The sequence below is a fragment of the Lagopus leucura genome, unplaced genomic scaffold (assembly GCF_019238085.1).
Source record: "Lagopus leucura isolate 7727_CA_CO unplaced genomic scaffold, USGS_WTPT01 Super-Scaffold_100014, whole genome shotgun sequence".
Taxonomy (NCBI): Eukaryota; Metazoa; Chordata; class Aves; order Galliformes; family Phasianidae; genus Lagopus; species Lagopus leucura.
Window position 1 is genome coordinate 10,900,082 of NW_024962268.1, and position 19,734 is coordinate 10,919,815.

The 19,734-nt window shown below is 35.6% G+C and overlaps 1 protein-coding gene across 1 annotated transcript in view; it reads right to left on the reverse strand.

Annotated features, from left to right (window-relative positions):
• The window catches only part of NDUFS4 (NADH:ubiquinone oxidoreductase subunit S4), a 45,330-nt gene that overhangs the window by 7,361 nt on the left and 18,235 nt on the right, over window positions 1–19,734 (reverse strand). Inside the window, exon 2 of the mRNA XM_042875255.1 lies at window positions 17,374–17,452. Within this exon, the coding sequence (XP_042731189.1) occupies window positions 17,374–17,452 (79 nt within the window). The remainder of the gene's footprint in view (window positions 1–17,373; window positions 17,453–19,734) is intronic.

Here is a 19,734-nt window from a genome sequence, read left to right on the forward strand (position 1 = left end):
TGCTACACTGTAAATGATTTCACTCTTGCTTAAGGCTGTAGGTAATTAACAAACATCCAGACTGAACTATAAAGCAATGCCTAGCATGAAGGAAGAGGCACAACTTATCTGTTCTGCAATAATTCAACAACTGACATGGCGGAGCAGGTACTAGAACTCAGCTCTCTTATTTCACTAACCATTAGTTATTACATGAAATTGACCCCTCTTCTTTAAGCAGTAAGGCCAACCGTGTCACAGGCTGTGAGCACCTGTTTTTGAGAGTTGCTTCTTCTCAAGACTACTAGTTGATATTTAAGTGCAGAACAAAATTTCATGTCAACTCCTCAGCTGACTTCACTAACTCTCTCTCAAACCGCAGGCCTTTTCTTCACCCCCCCACTCCATTCAAATTCAAGATACACAGATTACTGCAGGCTACCTAATTTGGTACGATTGGATTCCTCACCAACAGCAGGGGCTCTAATGCCCACGGCTCAAAAACCTGTGTCAATCTGAGCACACATTTGTTGAACAGGTACTGTACACTAATTAGTCATTTTCGATAGGGAAGTTTTTCCATGATTTTGCACCATTTGCCACTGGTAACATTCTTTGCTTTGGTATTCTTCTGAAGAACAAAAGGATTTAGAAGATTCCAGCCTTCCAAACAAAAACCATGTTTAATAAGGTCAGAAGTAGTTTGCCCTCCGCTCTGAAGGTTTAGTTTCTGAGCAATCTACAAATAAACATAATGAAGATAAAAACTAAAGGACCACAAAAAGCAACCTAAAAGAATTAGCTGTCTTTAATAAAGGGATAGGGAAAAATCTCACATGAACTGCTACAAAAAATTACTCTCAGCAGCATCTGATATAATTAAAGTGAACTTTCTCTTTAAAAACTAAACAGTAATTACATAAAATTAAACTGTCAGTTCACCCTCATAGAGTAGAGTGTGAAATCAAATATCAAATCCATCTCTAAGGACTAAACTACTCCTGTTCCTTACATACTTAAAAGGCCAGTGGGAGCTCCTTGGTCTCCCTCTCTCCCCTCCTCACTCCAGAAACAAGTAGCAAAGTAGTTAGTCCAAAAAAACCCTAACAGAAAGTTGGGCATATTGAACTCATCTCACTAGCAGTGCCATGACTCGCATGAAAAGGCAAACAAGTTTAAAGGAAACACTGTGGCTTTACATGTCTGTAGCTACTTAATTTATGGGATTTTGCTTTGCAGCAAACTTAAAAGCCCTTGGTGCTGACTCCACACCATCTTTTGAAATGCGGCAAGTCTCATATTTTTGTGTTCTTCAGAAAATAGATCTCTGGGAGATCAATCCCTCGAAACTACAGCAGGGAGCATGTCTGAAGCATTTCATTTGTATTCGCAATTAGAAAGAAGGCAAAACAAACAAATGCGCACACTAATTTTTCACACTCTAAATGTTCTACACAGACTAACAAAAGGCAACTGTCCAAATATCTTACCAATTCCATTACAAATGCTTTCATTAGGATCAAATAATGTTTATTTTTAATAACAGTCTAGCAACGAAAGACTACCACTAAGGAATATGTTGCAACACACACAGATCACCTCCTGACAGACAGACTGAAATTTCTGACTGCTGAAGCTTGAACCACAGTTTCAGGAGGAAATAGCTTCTTATTATAAGTTTTCTTGTTTGAATTCACAAATTGCTTTATTTTTTTTTTTTAATGCAGTAAAATGAAGTAAAAGTGTTTTTAAAAACCTGGTTTGCTGTATTATTCTTGAAATACGTATTTTAACAAACATGTCTCAGTTGAGAACATTTTGCATTATTCTCCAGTAATTTTGTTTCCCCTTTGAAATAATTTGCACTTTGCTATGTACAAACCTGTTTTCTTGTTATCACCAAATACATCCAAATTTGCACATTTTTTCCTATCGTAATTCTCAGCAACTTCTATGTACATTATGAATTTTATGCTTCAGATTTGGAGGTCTTTTAATTGTTCCAGAAATCTCTGGGATTAAAATAAAACACCGTATAAACCAGTGTTATGGATGTATTCCATTTTGCTTTTTTGAAGCTTTGAATGCTAGAAACCATAAGAACTCTACATATTAATCCCTACAAGTCATGTTTTTTGGGCAATTGTCTGGCTCCAAATCAGTTATTTTACGAACAATATAGGATTCATCCCATAAAAATTATTTTCAAGGTGAAAACTAAACCTGCCTACTTTCAGAAACTAAAATATCTACATAGTATTTCTAGCTCTTCACACTTTGATTCATTATAGCTGAAGTTTCCATGCCTTCTGGGAATCTACCAATTGTTTATTGATATCTTCCCCATATTAAAGCTGGCAATTGAACAGACAGTTGTTAGGACAATGAGTTTCTGGCCCAAGTTGTCCTGACATAAAATCACTGTTTTTGCTTGCTGTAGACATATAAGGTACTGTAGCAAAGCTGAGCTGTTGCCAAAGATATGGAATAAAAAGGCTTGGCATCTATCACATACTTGACACCTAAAGAGCACAGAAGCTCTAAAATTCCTATTCCCTGTAGGCGCACTCTTAGTCTAGACAAACTGATTTCTCACACTTTTAAAATGCATTACAACACTCTATTGTGATCATTTCATCCACACAGCTCCAACTAGTGACAGAAGAACCTGTCCTTTAAGCGACATTTCAATGGGCTAAAGCTCCCGCTCCAAGACTCCATTAAAACAATATAATACTTGAAAAGAACTGTGCTGCACTGGGTTGAACTCTCTACTGTGTCTTCAGAGCTTTGTTCTGAGTTCAAGTTCTCATTGAAACTACCTGTGAACCAACTTTCCAAAACAAAGATGTTTTTGACAGCTAGTTTCACACTACTATCTTTTTTTTTTTTTTCAAAGTGTTCCTTACTGAATTTTGCTCTATTAGCATATTAAAATATTAGTGAGGTGTTCAGCATTAAAATTCTAAATAATAAGGTGACAACATAAAAGACAAGATCTGAACTGTATAGCTTTTCTTTTAATAAAAATTAACAACCCCATTTCACATTTTTAATGTGGGCTATCATCTAGAAGACTCTTTATGACCATTTTGGTTTTGGTAATACAGATCTGTTCTCCTTTTTTTTTTAAAAAAAATAGTAACTTCTTAATATCCATTTATAACAGTTTTTTAAAGCAGAACAAATTGCATCCAGCATCCAACTGCCTACAAACCATGAGGACTTTGTGCCTCTATTAAAACTTATGCTTTTTAAAAACATGATGGAAGAATTGGTAAACCTGCTCTAGAAGGAGTAATAAGAAATGGTGGAAGTGCTATATAGGAGGAAGAAAAATGGGTACACAGGCATCAATGAAAACAAGATTCAGCATAAATGTGACATTCAAAGGAAAGGAATTACATCTTCAAGTAAGTTCCACACTCACAACACCAGAACCAAAAAACAAAAGAAACTGAACTCCGCAATTCAAGGTAAAGAGATAAAATGATTGAAAATATCTGAAATGTTTTTGAACGGGTGAGTCAGGTGTGCAGAAAGGTGTCATATTTCAGCTCCAACATTTCTCCACGCATAGGCAAAAAGTGTACATAACTGCTATCAACTATCTATTTAGCATCCTTTTTTTTTTTTTTTTTTTTTAATAAAGGAAACAGGGAACAAGCAATGGGAAGTTGATGTCAAAACACAGAAAAACCTCCCAGCAAGCTTCCCGCAACCACCCAGGATTTAGAGTCTTGCTAGGCGCTCTCTTTTCAATACCAGAATTTCACACATTTCAATGACCATTATGACTTCAAAGAATCAAATTTTCATCATTGTCCGTCATCTGCCGGTTGATTTGTATAAAGGAGTTCTTCTGCATGCACTCCAGACAAAAGGCTCCTTACTTTCGTGGCTATATATCAAATTTAAAAGTTCTGTTTGTGACAGTTGTGTCTGTGGTAAATTAGGGTAACACTGAAGGAGTGCAGCTGCTCTGCAGGAACCTCCTTTTTGGCATCATTTCACTTAAATAAAAACTGAATAATTAGCTTCTGCCTTTATTAAACCACAAAAATGCCACTGGCCTTAGTAATTACTTCCGGTTGCCCCACCTACTTAACCTCAGGAGTTTACACTTGTTAGAAAAGAGGGAAAGGAGAAGTTTTCTGTACTTTATGGAGTCCACAGCAGCTTGCTCGCTTTCCCATCCCCAGTCTGTTCTATAGTCTGAGTGCATGAAACTTGGCTGTGGATTCTTGTTGCAATATACTTACTGTAGGAGCTGCGATATGAAAGCACAGACTGGCTTGCATAAAGGCCACCAAATAGCTGCTGTGAAAGAAGGTTTATACCTAGTGGGCTCACCTGCTTCAACTGGAAGTCAGGATGACAAAATATTTCTGCACTCCACTACAGTATTTTTGAAGTAAGTAAGAGTACAAAGTCTACCATGGAAATTGTGAATGGAAAAATGGAGCAGAATGAACTCAACATGGTCAGACAACATTTATCTAACAGCTACAGACATAACAAGGGGAAAAAAATGTCTCTGCCCTTAGGAAAGTCTGTATCACACAGAATGCTGCTTTCTTTCAGGCTTTACAATCTTTTTGCATTATCATAGTGATCTGTGAACATGTGGTACTTAACATGTGTTCTCCCATCTAACTGCATGGAAGATCAATAAAAAACCTCAGAAAAGGAATGAAAGAAACATATTTAAAAAACAAAAATCCAAACACTGTAAACTTGAGACTGTACTCAATAATAATGCCAGCAAGACAGCTTCTATTTGAAGAACACATCTTTCCATAGGGAGTTGTGCAGAAAACACTACAGAGAAAAGGATATGAAACTGGCATTAATGGAAGCAGATATGATCCCACTAATGGAATCACTGTAAGTGGAAAGGAGGTGTCAGCACCCAAAACTGCAAGCACTGTCAGCTTCAGCAAACTGCTCATCAGTTTGCATTTCACAACCAAGGAGCTGCTACTTTAACAGCCCTGGTGGCCAAACTTTTGCTGTTGTCACACAACCTCCTTGAGAAAGACCTTGTCATCCCATTGCACAAAAGCTCACTCATATTTCTCAATATTTTGTGTGCCCAATATTATTTCACGCTGGTTGAGAATCGTGGCGCACCACATCCGATACACCACCATTAAGTTGGTGTCACTTGGAATTTATTAGAGAACAAGATGAAAGAAAAAGCAGGCATGGACAGTTGGAGTTCCAAAAATCACAGCTGCTTTGTACAAATGTTACCTCATTATAAGCAGGAGACTTCCTCCTTCCCAACCAATCTTCCTATTCTTGAAACAATTTTAGTCTGAGTTGCATTCCCAAATTGCCCATACACATTTGTCCCCAGCAAGTCACAGAAAAATCGCATTTATGAAAGTAATTTATGCTAAAATTTAAGGTGAAAGCTGCTAAGTTGTGTTTATTTGAGTTTAAACCACAATGCTTAAAATAAAAACAAAACTATAAGATTTTGTATCTTCCTGATCGCCCAACAAACCTCAAACAGGGAGGTAGTTTCTTGGCAAACCATAATGCATGACAAACATGCAAAAAATGCCTAGTATTTAGTCTGTTTTTTTTATGAACAAGTAAACAACATTTTGATACTTAGAAATAAAGCATTTGAAACACATAAGTTCTACTTTCTGCACACACAGGTACTGCATGCTTGGTATAGTTGTTTTTTTCTGCCAAGAAGGAGACAAAGAGCAAGACAAAAAAAAAAAACTATTTAATGTAATTTTTTCCTGTAACTGCACCTCTTAGCTTTGGGAATATTGCCTGGGTAAATGCCATGATAGAAAAAACAAACCAAGTGTATGATTTTACAGTTTGATGAAAATTAAGAAAATCATTATTAAATAGATGGAAGTAGGGTTGGTCAGGAGAGGAATACTGGAAGAATAATATCTTTTATAAGAATAGATGTTGTGTCTAGTAATGATCTGAGACTTCAATGTAGTCATGACACTCTTTAGATTAAGAAAATTATAAACAAAGTGCTTATCCAGAACAACAGGTAAAAAAAGTCTCTGAATTATTTATAGCAGACTCTGTAAACTTCTTTTTCCTACAATACGGTAAGTTTTACATAGCACATACTATCTAGAATTCATTCCAAGCTTATGTAAGTAAATCTTTTGCTGACACACACACAAGCAATTGGCTTGTTTTTTTGTTAATGTTTGTAAGGCATTTAAAAATACCTTGCTTCTACAGTCAACAATTTTTTAGAGCTTCACAATCCTTAAATTAAAAACAGCAAAAAATCAGCTAGTTAAGAATAAGACAACAGCGGCATTTTTAGACCATAAACTTTCAAATTAAAGGAGAGGCAGTCTTAGTTTACCTGCATTTAGAAAGCCTTCTAGTATATAAAAAGAAGTTTCAATCACAAACACTAAGAGTCCTAGCCAACAATCCAGGAACATTGGCAATATTTTGTCTGTACTTCCAAAGTTGTTTTAGTGAAGTCCTTACTTCTCACACTCACTAAAAGTCATCTGTACCTATGCATGGAGAGGAAGTGGCATCATTTGTGTGAGATGTATGGTTGCCGTGCATTCTTGCAGTTTTGTGCAAAAACTGCCTTATCTGTTCAAGTCCCAAAAGATCCAAGGGATAACAGCATTCAAAGGCTGACTGTGACCTGAGGTACTACTTTCAAATAAGCACTGCAATTGCTGCTGTGAACTTGGGCTTTTACAGAGCCAATTCGTAATCTGGACAGCAAATACCTTAAAACCTGAGATGCCGAGTTCAAATTCTAATGCATGTCAAAATTTTAAGACTTGATAACTCCAGTGAAATTTCTTACAATGAGGCTGTAAACAACATCACTGCAGTGTACGAAACAGTATGGTGATTCAATTTAATTAGCTAGCAGTCTCCCTCGGCTGGTAGCTAGGGTACAGCATACCTAAAAAATTTAAAAGAATTCCATTATTGTGCACTCCGGTTTTCCTTTCGTTTCACTTCCTAGCTACCTATTTACTCCCTCCTTAATGGTAGCTGTGGAACACACATAGGGGATTTAACTTGAAGGGTTAAAATTTTAGTAACAACGCAGATTTTATTTTAAAAATTATCTATATATATATATATATTCATCAAAGGCTTGCACGGAGGTAGCAAAAAGTACTGTTTCAAACTTCAATCTGACAATACTGTCACAGCAGTGCACAGTTTGCTACTAGGAACAATATCCAGAAACCCTGAGTTCGTGTAAGCCAATGCCTGCTTCCATTGTGATGCGTGTTCTCTTTTCTTTACACCTTCTTTATAATTAAAGTGATTTCTGTGATCTTTGTCACAAAGTAACTAGTGGTTTGAGACACAGGGGAGAAAAACAGAAAGCAAATCCTCAATCAAGAAATGCAAATTCAGAGCAAGACCCCTTGTTTGTGCATGCTTTGAGAAGTTGCATTTAAGAAGTTAGAAGGAAGCCAGACCTGTTAAAAGCTGTTCCTTACCCTAATGCAAGATGTAATACTTCTATGTAATATGCATGGACTTCAAAAGTTGAAAGGGGGTGCTAAATAGTGTACACAATTTCCATACACAGCAGGTAGTGAAGCAAGAAAAGAAGGGACACAGTTACCCTCGTTAAAGAGATGCACAATAGAGAACTGTTATGCAGTGCTACCATAGGAAGGTCTATGCATCAGGGATGCTGCGGCTATTAACAGCTTAAATGTGCGCTATATTTTGTTAATTAGTGCACACAGCTTTTAAGCCTTCATTGTGTTTTAAAAAGATCTTTTTGAACAGTAACGGATTCATTATTTCCTGGTGGGTTCATGGGACTTCAACTGTTTAATCATAATCCATAAATAAGTGGCTGAACACCACTGGACAAAAGCTATTTCTTTGAATCTACCTGTACGGTTAAAATGCAAGCATTCTACAACCTTTCTGTAAAAAGCAGAATCATAAACAGTATGTTTTACTGTTATTTTACAAGCCCTTTTTTTTCATCTGCTCTATGTAGAAGTTTGTTGTAATTTGTGCATAGACCTGTAGGTCTTAGCCTTTAAGGTTACTTACAGGGCACAAAATCATGGTCTTCTAACTTCTAATATAATACCAAAACCTGTCATTAAGATAAAAAGCTTGGTATTCAAATTCAGTGATTCATTTTGATTCACTACAGCTTTCTTTTAAGTATTCTATCACTGTGGGGGAAAAAAATCAAAGGAGAATACAATGTGCAAATACGTTTACTGAACAGTGATAAAACAGTAAGATTTTTTTATTCTTTTGAAACAGGCAATACAGATGATATTCAGCCTCTGACTTATCAGACAGACAGAATTAGATGACCCAGGAATGCTTTTGAATGGAACTGGCATGGTGGCAAAAATGTGTTCCCCTAAGAAAAAATAAAAAACAGAACAATAAAGAATAAAATATGAGTGCTGACTACATTTTATCTTTAAAAAGATTCTGTCCAGTTAACATGTTACTCAATGAAAACTTTCAAATATGTGATGGATAACAATGATGCTGGCTTGCACTAAAAAAGTGGATTTTTATTTTTTTTTTTAACATGAATACACATCCAAGTCTGTAAAGAAACACTGTCCACTTCTTCATGAGTTGGTAATAGGAATTACTCATCCTATTCTTATTTTTTATTTTTAACATATGCAGCATAATAATAGTATCTCAAGAAAAAGATACACTATTAATTCTGCATGTCACGGCTTTGTTAGCCCACACTTGGTAGAAGTTTCTTACAATTCATGTTCTTCTCACTTCTTAACCCAATCTTCAGACTAATAAATAATAGAATAAAAGTTGTTTACTCATCAAGCAAAGGTGTTCTTTTGCACAAAAAGCAAACAGATGGACATTATGGAATGGTTAGAATTGAATATGTTAAAACAGAGCAACTTCCCTATAGTGCTTCACAAGACATGAATTAAAAAAAACTCTGCAGTCTGAATATTAGATCCTTTCTCTATGGTCCTCGTCCTCACTCATAGTTTAACATCCATAATTTGAGAAAGCAGCCAAAGGGTAGTTCAAAGGCACTTGAATAAGTTGTCTAAAATAATACGCTGTCTAAAATTGGAAGACCACCTCTTTACATTTCATCATCGATGATCTGAGTTGAAATATGTACTGAAGAAGCACCAAACTCTACTGTAGCATGCCTACACCTCTCTTGCTCCTGCACAAGATATTCTAGGATTCCCATGAGATTACAGGGACACAGTTTTCCCTTCCAGATACGGAAAACTTTTTCTTTTCTTTCTTAAAAAAGCAGTTCAGCTAGAACTTCACAACTAGAAACAGCTTTCAATTCTGCAAGCAGGACTTGTGCCTCATCTACAGAAACTTGGATCTACTACATAAACGCAGAAAGAGACATTTTAGTGAACACAAAAACAATGGCATTACAAGGACTTGTTTACTTGGTACTCCTCTCAAGACAAAAAGAATTCTTGTTATCTACCAAAATATTTCATAACAGGGGTTACTATTTAAGTATACTAGACAAGCTAGGAGTAATGGCACTGTTTGTGAGAACCTGAAAATATGACCTAGCCTCTGAAAAGAAAAACCACTTCACAAAACAGCTCTGAAAAGGAAGTTACTGCTTTATGCCTCTTGATTACTAAACTATATCAAGAGCTTACTTTTGTTCTTACTAGCAGTGATGCTTACATATTTGGACTTAGAAAACCAAACAAGCATTTGCAAGTTGAATAACCTGTTGGAAACCAGACAAACTAAACATGGCACAATGCTACTCCTTTAATTTGTTCTGAACAGTCATTGTAGCAAGCTCTTCAGAAAAAGTACTCTTTGATAGAAAACAAAATACTACGTAATGAAACAAACAACCTCCTGCATACCCTTCAAAGAGAGATATTCTTTGACCCAGTGCTCCCAGACTAAAGCCTTGAAATTTCTGCACAAGAATGCTGCACGAAGGAAGTCCAGACAAAACAGACACTTGACATGTAGGCAGGTTGTATAACTTCAATCTCAGACACTCTTCCTTTCAATATCCAACACAGATGGCACTGCCATGCACCCAAAGAAAAGGCACTCAGAGGAAGAAGCCCAAATCATTTCCCCTATTCTAAAAAGAAGTATGCCTATACAAGGATGAAGATGCAATTGCAGCACATTGTTATAACAGTGGTTCACTTTACACTAAGTTCTGAGCTCTCTGCAAAATATAGTTATCTAAAATGAAAAAAGAAATCAAGCTGCCGTTTACTCATACAGCAGTATTTATTGCTCTTAAAAGACAGTACGTTTGAATAGAATTTCCTTAGCTTCTCTAACTGCTTAAAGGCATAGCAAATTTCTTCATCTAAGGTAGTAAATCATTGCCTGCAGACATTCTTACAGAAAGCTGTGTGTTGGTATCTAGCCAACCAGGTTTTCTAAACCACTGCAATCTTGATCAAACTGTAACTGCTTAAAAAAAGAGTTGCAGCAAGCAGTATAGACTGAACTGAGCTACAATTGCTAGAATGGAAGAAGGATTTAATTGCCAAACAGCAAAACATAGTGAACTAGCAGTGCTGAAAATGTATATAGCTACATTATCTGAAGCTACACACACCTGAGCTTGTATAGCACTGAAGATCAAACTCAACTACCACATAAGACTACAGAAGAAACTGTCAAGTTATTTATACTATCTATGTTTAGAAATGAACACATTACTCTGGTAAACCACTATGATATACATGAAATGAGAAGGATTATTGCTCTTCTCAGAACTATTATAACCTTTAAATACTAGATGTCATATTAACATGATATCCAAGGCTTTTTTTTTTTCCTCCCCAGAGTAATACTGTTAGACTTCACTAAGAAAAAAAGAAAAAGAAAAGCAATGTTTTTAAAGATTGTTTTGCAATAAAGATCTCAGACACACTAACAATGACTATAAAGAGTAAAAGAGTTTGAGTATTTAATTCAATGCAAGCCGACAGTTTAATTAAATATTTGTGATTCAAGCAGATGCATTTGTATTTTTATCTGTGAACATTTAGCTTGCTTTTGAATATTTCACTTGTACTGAAAGCAAGCATTACTTCTGAAATACTCCCAGAATGCAGCCTTATGGAAGGTGTTGATCTAATTGAGGAGAGAAACAAACAGAAAGAATACAACCTACAAGAAAGAAGTTTAGGGGGAAAAAGAAAAGAGGAAAAGCATAATAATAGCGGTATCTGCACCTGAAATCCACAGAGACTGCCATCAAGGTATCTATTCTTTGAATAAAACTTTGCCACATCACAGACTGTACATACAAGGCACACAAAATTCTCTAAGCTACATTCCTCACCTAAAGAGGAATGCTGTCCTAAATGCAATTCTTTATGGTAACCAGTTGAATAAATACTGCAGTTAGAGTGGATTAAATGAAGAAAAGATCATTCTAAATTCTTTTATCCTATTAAAATGCTTTACGAACAGCTTGAACTCATCCTTAAGAAATAACCTTTAAGGAGTTAACAGTATATGAGAAACAAACAAACAAATAAAACATCCACTGTATGCTTATTAACACAGTAATTCTTGGAGAATTCTCGGCTGAATAGCAGTTTCAAGGAAAGAAAATATAGTAATCCTGCCTTTAATAACTGCATACTTTGCCAAATATCTCTCTGAACTGAATTGCAAAAACAGCTCCTATAAGCAGTCCTTAAATGCAATATCACACCGTCTCACATACAATTTTGTGTCACATCATTGCATTGTTTTTCAGAGTAAAGCACAGCATATACCTTTGGTTCTTGGGAAAGGCTGTTAGGAATGATCACATTTTGCAAAGCATGCTAAGGTTTTATTTGCTATGTCCTTTATTTCACAGCACTGTAGACTATCAGATTGATACGTGATGAAGTTTCATCATTCCAGGCTATTCAGGCTATTTTTCACTTATTTGTATATTTATTTTGAGCTGCAGTATCATCTCTGTTTATTATGAGATATATATATATATGTCCATGTATCACTGTTCAAACTCAGAATGTAAAATTTCACTACTTTTCATGCCTCAAGCAACACTGGGATTTGGACGAATTCGTACAAGATGGCTTCACCCTGAAAACACTGTGACGACTGCTAATAATGCAGCCTTACAGAAGAAATGAACCAAACTATTTCTGCAACTGGTTACTGAATGTCCACGCGTGCTTTCTTCCCCTTAAGATGTTTGTCTTCTGAGAATCCTACTGATACGCTGTTGCTCCTGGATTATCCCATAGTAAGCACAATAGACACTATTTGTTACCTATGGACAGCAACAAGGAAGCTACTAAGACTCCTGGTCCCCAGTTCACAACAGTTACTAATCAGTTTTGGTGTAGGCTGCTGCAGTATGTAGCACTCACTACCCTCTTGAACACAATCTAGAAAGTACGACCCTGAAAAAGCTGACATATTTTCTGCACCAAATTTAACTTATATTGTAGCATACAAGGTATCTTAAATAAAAGTTTTGTAGAAATTTGTCTACAATGAGAAGGAAATCGGCCCTCCACTATCTTCAGTAATAAAATATCTGAACCATGATGAAAAAATTCACAGTATAGAAAAAGAAAAAAACAACCAATTTTAGGACAGCAGCTGAAGTATCAGTTGCATTACTGCAGTTAGCCTGTCATTCCTGTAACACACCCCATCCCTATATACTACTGCCATGCTGCAGAAACACTTTTGTACCATTACAACTGCACTTGATAGCACACTTCTTGAATGCTTAACTCTGCACAGCAATCCGCTCTATCTCATCTTGGCTTTATACAGAATATAAACATCTGTAACATGGCTAGAACTAACTGCTGATCTGTAACAACTGCTCTACAATATTCCTAGAATCTCTCAAGTAACCAAACTCTTCAGCTGCACTTTGATTTCATTTTTGTTTTGAGCCACACCATTTACTGGTGAAACATGCATGCTGCTATTGAGATGCAAAGGCTATTTTCTGTGAGTTCTAATTTTGAAATATTGTTCATTCAACCACTACAGAAAAGTCCATTTAGTGATAAATATTTGGGGGTAATAGACACGGAAGTGTCTACGCTGTGGGTGTCCAATTTTTGGGTTGCCTGGGCAACGCTGAGTGGAGTTGTCTTGGGCCACATACATGTGGGTCATTCCGAAAGTAATGCCTCCTATTTATTTCCATGGAAACATAAGATACAAAGAGCACAATAACACTATTGGATAAAGTAAACCCTTAGCTGCAAAACACTATTTTTCAGTACTATCACAATCATTAGCTATGCATTTTTGTTAACAAAGAACAAAAGCCTGCATGCCACACTCAAAAACTGCACCAGCAGAGGTGATCTACTGTCACCACTGCCAAAATGCACCACCACTACCTCACTATGCTCACATCCACTACTTGGTCTCCATCAACATTCAGCAAGTGTCAATGAATGTCAGTGCATGCCATTCTTTTCCACATGGAGAAGTTCAGTGACACAACTTAGTTTCACATGCACTTCCAAGTCAGACATTGTTATGTCAGACTGCCCTTCTGCTGCCATCCATTACACAGCATTAAAATGTACTGGAATACTGGTGGGGAGGTTCAGTGGCTATACCACCAACATCTGCCTCTGATGTTGTGGACCAGCATCATAAAATAGAAGGCATTATTTTCAGTCCTCATAAAATACATGAATTAGTTAACGTACATAAAAGTTAGAGAATTTATTTTAATTTTCGATTATTATTATTTTTTTCAAACATAAGAAAGATAGCAACAAAACCATTAAACTAGGTATTTGACCTCGCTGTCAAATCATTGAAACTAATCCATCAGACTGGTTTGATGGCAGTGGTTGCAATACTTCGTGAGTTCTCAAGATGTTCAGCAGAGATTTGATGAAATTTTACTCTTTTCTGAACTTCATTCTTGACAGCAGTTGTTCACAAATGTATGTAATGGCAAAAAGCGATGACAAGAAAAAGGTATGATTGTAAAGTGAAGGGTACTTCTTTCTGGTAAGGGAGGTCTTATAAAAGTCTGGAAAAGAGAAATGATCAAATTTTTATTGCAACTCTATATATTCTATTTGGAAATTCACAGGTAATATATTTATTTTCACTGAAAATGGAGTCACAAATAAAAAAGTAATGATTTTTTTTTTTTCAATTTTGAAATTTATTTTCAAGACCAAAAGCCTTGGAAATCAAGTTACTTCATACACACAAACAGTTAAATTTTTCAGAACACTACCTGAGGGAAATTTGTTGCCAACAGCCTTTGTCCTCTATAGCCTGTATTTCCTAATGCAAGCAGGGTCTTGAGAGACTACTTTTCACCCAGCTATTTGTCCAGACTCTTAGAATATGACCTAATTCGTGGCCAGAGATCCAAAATATGACACAAGAACTGTATTTTTGTTTAGCTTTGTTCAATTTGTATTACACTATTTGGATTTAGCTGCTGACTAAAATTATTTTATTCAACACTCGCAAAAAACAACCAATAATTCAGGCAAAGATACTGTTTTTTGAATGTGTTCTATGTAAACTGAGCATATAGCATTGATAAATCTTTTTTTTTTTCCTAGTATCGACAACCCTATACTTCAAATTCATTTTTCTCTGTTTCAACAGAACTAACTTTTCTGTCTTATTCAACACCTGCTGGACTGCAGGCAGAAGGCAACTGGCTACCACTTATGTTATGATACTTTTCCCCCTTCTATTTCATTTGTGTTTTCCACGAGAAGGAATATTTTGTTCCTTTTGGATTCAAGCAGATTCTAGGTAATTCAAAGGAATCCCTGTCAATCAGGTTCTAGTTAATGTGTGTGCTCATGTAGGAATATGAAGTCCACAAAAGTACTGAACATAGACTCAATTACAATAACGAATTAGAATTTTGTAATAGCCACAGTGTTACTCTATATTAGCCTTGTAATCATCAACTCACAGAGGAGATGAGTTTCCAAATATGAGTTACAGAAGGAATACAGCAAATGGAAAATCATATCACATTTTCTGTCCATTCCTGCATCTTCTTTCTGATACATACATACAAAAGCTACCTGTGAGGTGGTGTCAGATTTAAAATATGCATACTGTATCGTATGTAACTATATAAAAAGGGTAACAAATTCACCAAAATATAATTTAATGACTTCCAACCATTGATGCCTGTATCTGGCAGTAAGAAAAAGGAAGGCTTTTTAAAATTAAATGTTATTTTAAATACTGTTTAATCACAACTTACAGTGAAATAGTAGTTTTATTATACCTCACAATGTCATTAAAAAAATTACCTATTAAATTACTTGTAATGTAATGTTAGTTAAAATTAGGAAATATGCTGAAAAAATCTAAAACGTATTAATATAACACTCTATTTATACACATGGTTTAACACTAATCTAGATAAATTCTGAAAATCCTGAAAAAGGTGAAAACCACATTAAACCTCATTGTGAAGACCCTCTTTTCTAATGGGATATGCAGTTTCGCTTATTAATATCAATTATTGGGCATTTTATGGTACTAGGAATAATTAATTATTCAAAGACTTATCTAAATATTCAAATGAAACTTTAGAAAATCTAATTTGATATCATTTTGTTTCAGGCCCAAGAATCTGGCGGAAAATATTTGTGCACCCAGAATGTGCACTTCTGTGTGAATTATTACAGGAAAATACCCTTCAATCTGACATTTAACCTAATATTCAAAATAGCTGGGGATTTAACGACCATTTATTTACACGTTTCTACAACTGACAAGCAAACAGTGGACTTCAAAATGATCCAATGGCTACTAACATCAGATCTCAAGAACATCCCAATGACTATGAGTGCCTTCAACTCGACAAGAACACTCAGAGATGTTAGAAACAGCCATGCCATTTACAATTCATTTACACTAATACTGAGAGAACAGGACAGTTGCATTTCAAAGTAGTATCACTTTAACTCAACCGTAAGGATAAACTTTCATTGCTAGACAGACAAGGTAATGCAAAACCCTACCTTAGGATAACGTATGTGTAACTACAAAATGGAAGATAAAAGAGTATCTATTTTGTGGGTCTGCCTTTGCACTGCAATCTCTTTCTGATTTACATAATCATCGGAGGTCACAACAGGGAAATCTGATGGTGTAAATTCAGGTATTATAAATATTCTACTTAGATTTTTTTATACATTAAAGAACACTGTTACAATAATCAAATTTAATTTATAATATGTTTAGGGAAATGTAGGTCTATTGACATGGTGCATCTTATTTACATAGTGACTCATGAACTCCTGCACATTAAATGAAACTTCCTGAAACCCAAGTTATGCAATAAGATTAGCAAGATAACCATCCTAGTAAAATATTTTTCCCTTATTTTTGAACCTAGGATGATGTTAGAAATTTTTAAATATAGAAAAAAAATTACAAAAAAATATATATTTACAGATAGGTAGAAATTATTATTGCTAAATGTAAATTACAAACTGAGAAATAATAGTCCTGCATAGTTGTCAACCTAGGTGCATTTTTTTCTAATAATCTGTTAACCTTCAGCTGTCTCAATGTGTAATGATCTCTAAAATGTTCCATTTAAAAATACAAATCCCAAATATTTCTTTTTGTTTGTAAGTAGTTAACATAGCTTCAGGATTACAAACAAGTAGATACAATATGAACTGTCTGGTACATATGATGGGAATTTTTTTTTCCCTGAAGATTCAAAAGTGATATGAAAACCAATGAAAAGCATGCTTTTGCTGTGACGCATTCCCTTCAGAAGTCTTACAAAAATTATACTATTGAATAATGTAAACATAAGTGTCAGGTTGCATCTAGAGTAACAGACCACACATTATGGAAGAACTTACAAGAAAAGATTGCCAAATTTCTGATCTGCTACTGATTAGCAGAAGAATGTTATGCGTTTGTTCCTAGTTGTAATCCAACCTTCATGCATATTCAAAAGCTAGAGTATATGTACATAGCAACAATAACCTTGCATGCCTCTTTATGCACACTATTTTGTAATACGGGTCCTAATGAGGATAATTTTAGGAAGCTGGCAAATTCGGTATGATTCCACTACACAGAAAAATACCCAGATTTCAAGAAAACTTGTTATAAATTACAGCTCACACTGATCCTTGACCACAATGTAATAATAAACAAGGTACTCATCACTTTATATTGCTTAATACTTGGAATGCCATATTTCCTTCACATAGTTGTTTTACTAATGCTGCCTTTTAAAAAATGTATGAAGGATTTTTGCTTTGTACTTCATATTTGTATGGCTTTCCTAGAAGAGCACAGAATACCATTCTGAATGCCTATTGTGTAGAAATAACCCTGAAGGCTGTATCATAGCAGTATGCAGCAGAAAACCCTTACCAATTTTTCATCAACTGTGATGAGTTGCGTGTCTCGAGTTTGGTCCTGTGCCAGCCGCCATGTGGAAGTGCTCAGTGACCTGCAGTGCAAGACTTGAAGTTAAAAAATGATTCATGCAATGAGAAAATAGAGGCAGACAAATCTTACATAAACAAGTTACTTTAACAATATCCGTCTTGTAAAAAAAATTGAAGAGGGAGAGATGAGGGCACAAAAATCCTTTTTCTCCCCAATTAGTTCTGTCTGCTGAGTTTTTGGCAGACTCCCACTTAGCAGTTCACAACAGGCTGCACTTTATGTCAGCCTACAGGCTCTCTGTCACAGAGAGACTGCCAGTGGCAAGGACTGTACTGCTCTATATGAATGTACAGTAGCTGGTTTGTCACGAACAGACAGAAAAATACAAGGCTGCTGCATGTATTCTGGAACTCAGATCCTTAAAATGATGGCATCAGAAGAAAAAAATCCTAAACCTATTTGTAATGGGAAAGCTCCAGTTCCACACTTCAAAAGAGAACATTAACTTTTTTTTTTTTTTTAAGCAAAAAGAAAAATCAACAAACAGAACAAAAACTCAAAGCTAATAATTCAAGCAAAATTTTCTGTCTTTGAGTAGGCAAAGTTCACAACCATTTTGCTGCATTACTAAATCAGTACAGGCCAACTTATTAGCTTCCAGGAAACGTGATTAATCTTTCTTCATAACTGCTAAACCTGCAAGGTACAAATGGAAACAGTGAATCCAATCCCACATCACTGAATTAAGAAACAGAATTTGCTGTTAGTTTGCATTATGTCAGTGATGTCAGGATTAGGCCTTATGAGTGCAAATCATCTTTTGGCAAAACAATGCAACAGCAAGTGAAGCAAGCCAGAAAGCACAATTCTCTGAGCTAGTAGTGTGCTTCATGTTTAATTAAGGTCATTTTAAACAAACGAGGCACAAAAGTGCAGGAATACAAACAACTAACCAGGGGCTAAGCCACTTAAGTTCCAACTGTTCTTCAGAAGATTACTCAACTTGGGAAGCCAGACATACTTGCAGATGCAAAAGAACTTTTAGATTTTGCCTTTGGGATGCTTACGACTGTACTTCTAGTGATTTAACAGTACTATCTTTTGAGGAAACCATCCACAATTGTCTTTAAAAAAATGGAACAGCTTTTTAATAAGAATTACGAGAGTCTCAGAAAATCTGCAACACAGAAACAATCTCCAATCCAACTACACAGTAACTACTGAACAGACACTACTTTAAAAGGTATACTGGGATAATTAACATGCAGTCATTCAAAACCTGTAGAATTACAACAGCATACCTTACAGAGCATATTAGTAAGACAGGAGAACATGGAAGGTGTAGCTAAGGATAGAGTCCCAGTGATGCATACGCCTACTCATGTCTTCCAGTTTTAAATCTTTCACCAGTTTTTGTGGATTCTGGTGACAGTGCATTTCATAGGTTCATAGAACGATGTAGGTTGGAAAAGACCTTCAAGATTATGAAGTCCAATCAGCAACCTGATATACAAAGTCCCATCACTGAGCCATATTCTTCAGAGCCACATTTGAAGATATGAAAACAATCACTTGGAAACAAGTACTACAATGCTACATAGAGAATAGCTGCAACTGGATGTAGAATGTTAACTAAATGAGCATTCAATTTTCAGACAATATTGGCATGGCAAAGTTCTGAGAAGGAAAAACTTACACTGGAAAGGAATTTGAAATTAATCACTAAAAAATAAGTCACAACAATATTGTAAAACAAAGCAAAAATTGAACTCAACAAATAAAGCATACAGAATCACACAGCTTCATGACATGGACAAACATGCATTTGAAATGACAAAAGCTGTAAGGGTACTCAAAAGAACAACACAAAGCTTTTGAGGAAGCCAAGGAATCCAAGAACTTCACATCCAGATGACAGCTATTCTGTTACCTCAAAATCTCTGTTCCAGAAAACTTCTGGCTTAACACAGCTCTCATTTTTTAGTTCACACATATCAAACAAGTAAGTCATAACAAAGGATATAGTAATTCTGCAGTATGCTAAAAAGATGCTTGTAGATGCAACCATTGCGCTAAAACAGGAGCACAATGCTTTACTTCCAGAAGCAAGCAGCTGAGAAACACATTATTTCCAACCTCAACCAAGGCAAAACATTGTAATGGGAAAAAAAAAGTTTATCTCCTCATCTCCTCAGGAATTTTAGTATCAAAACAGCATCCCACAGTTATTGTAGAACACTATATGATGTGGTGTTTACTCTATTACATAGTATCTGGCCAAAGAAAGATCATACAATCAAACTGTAGAGAATTGCTGAGAAAAAAATGTGATATAAATCAAGA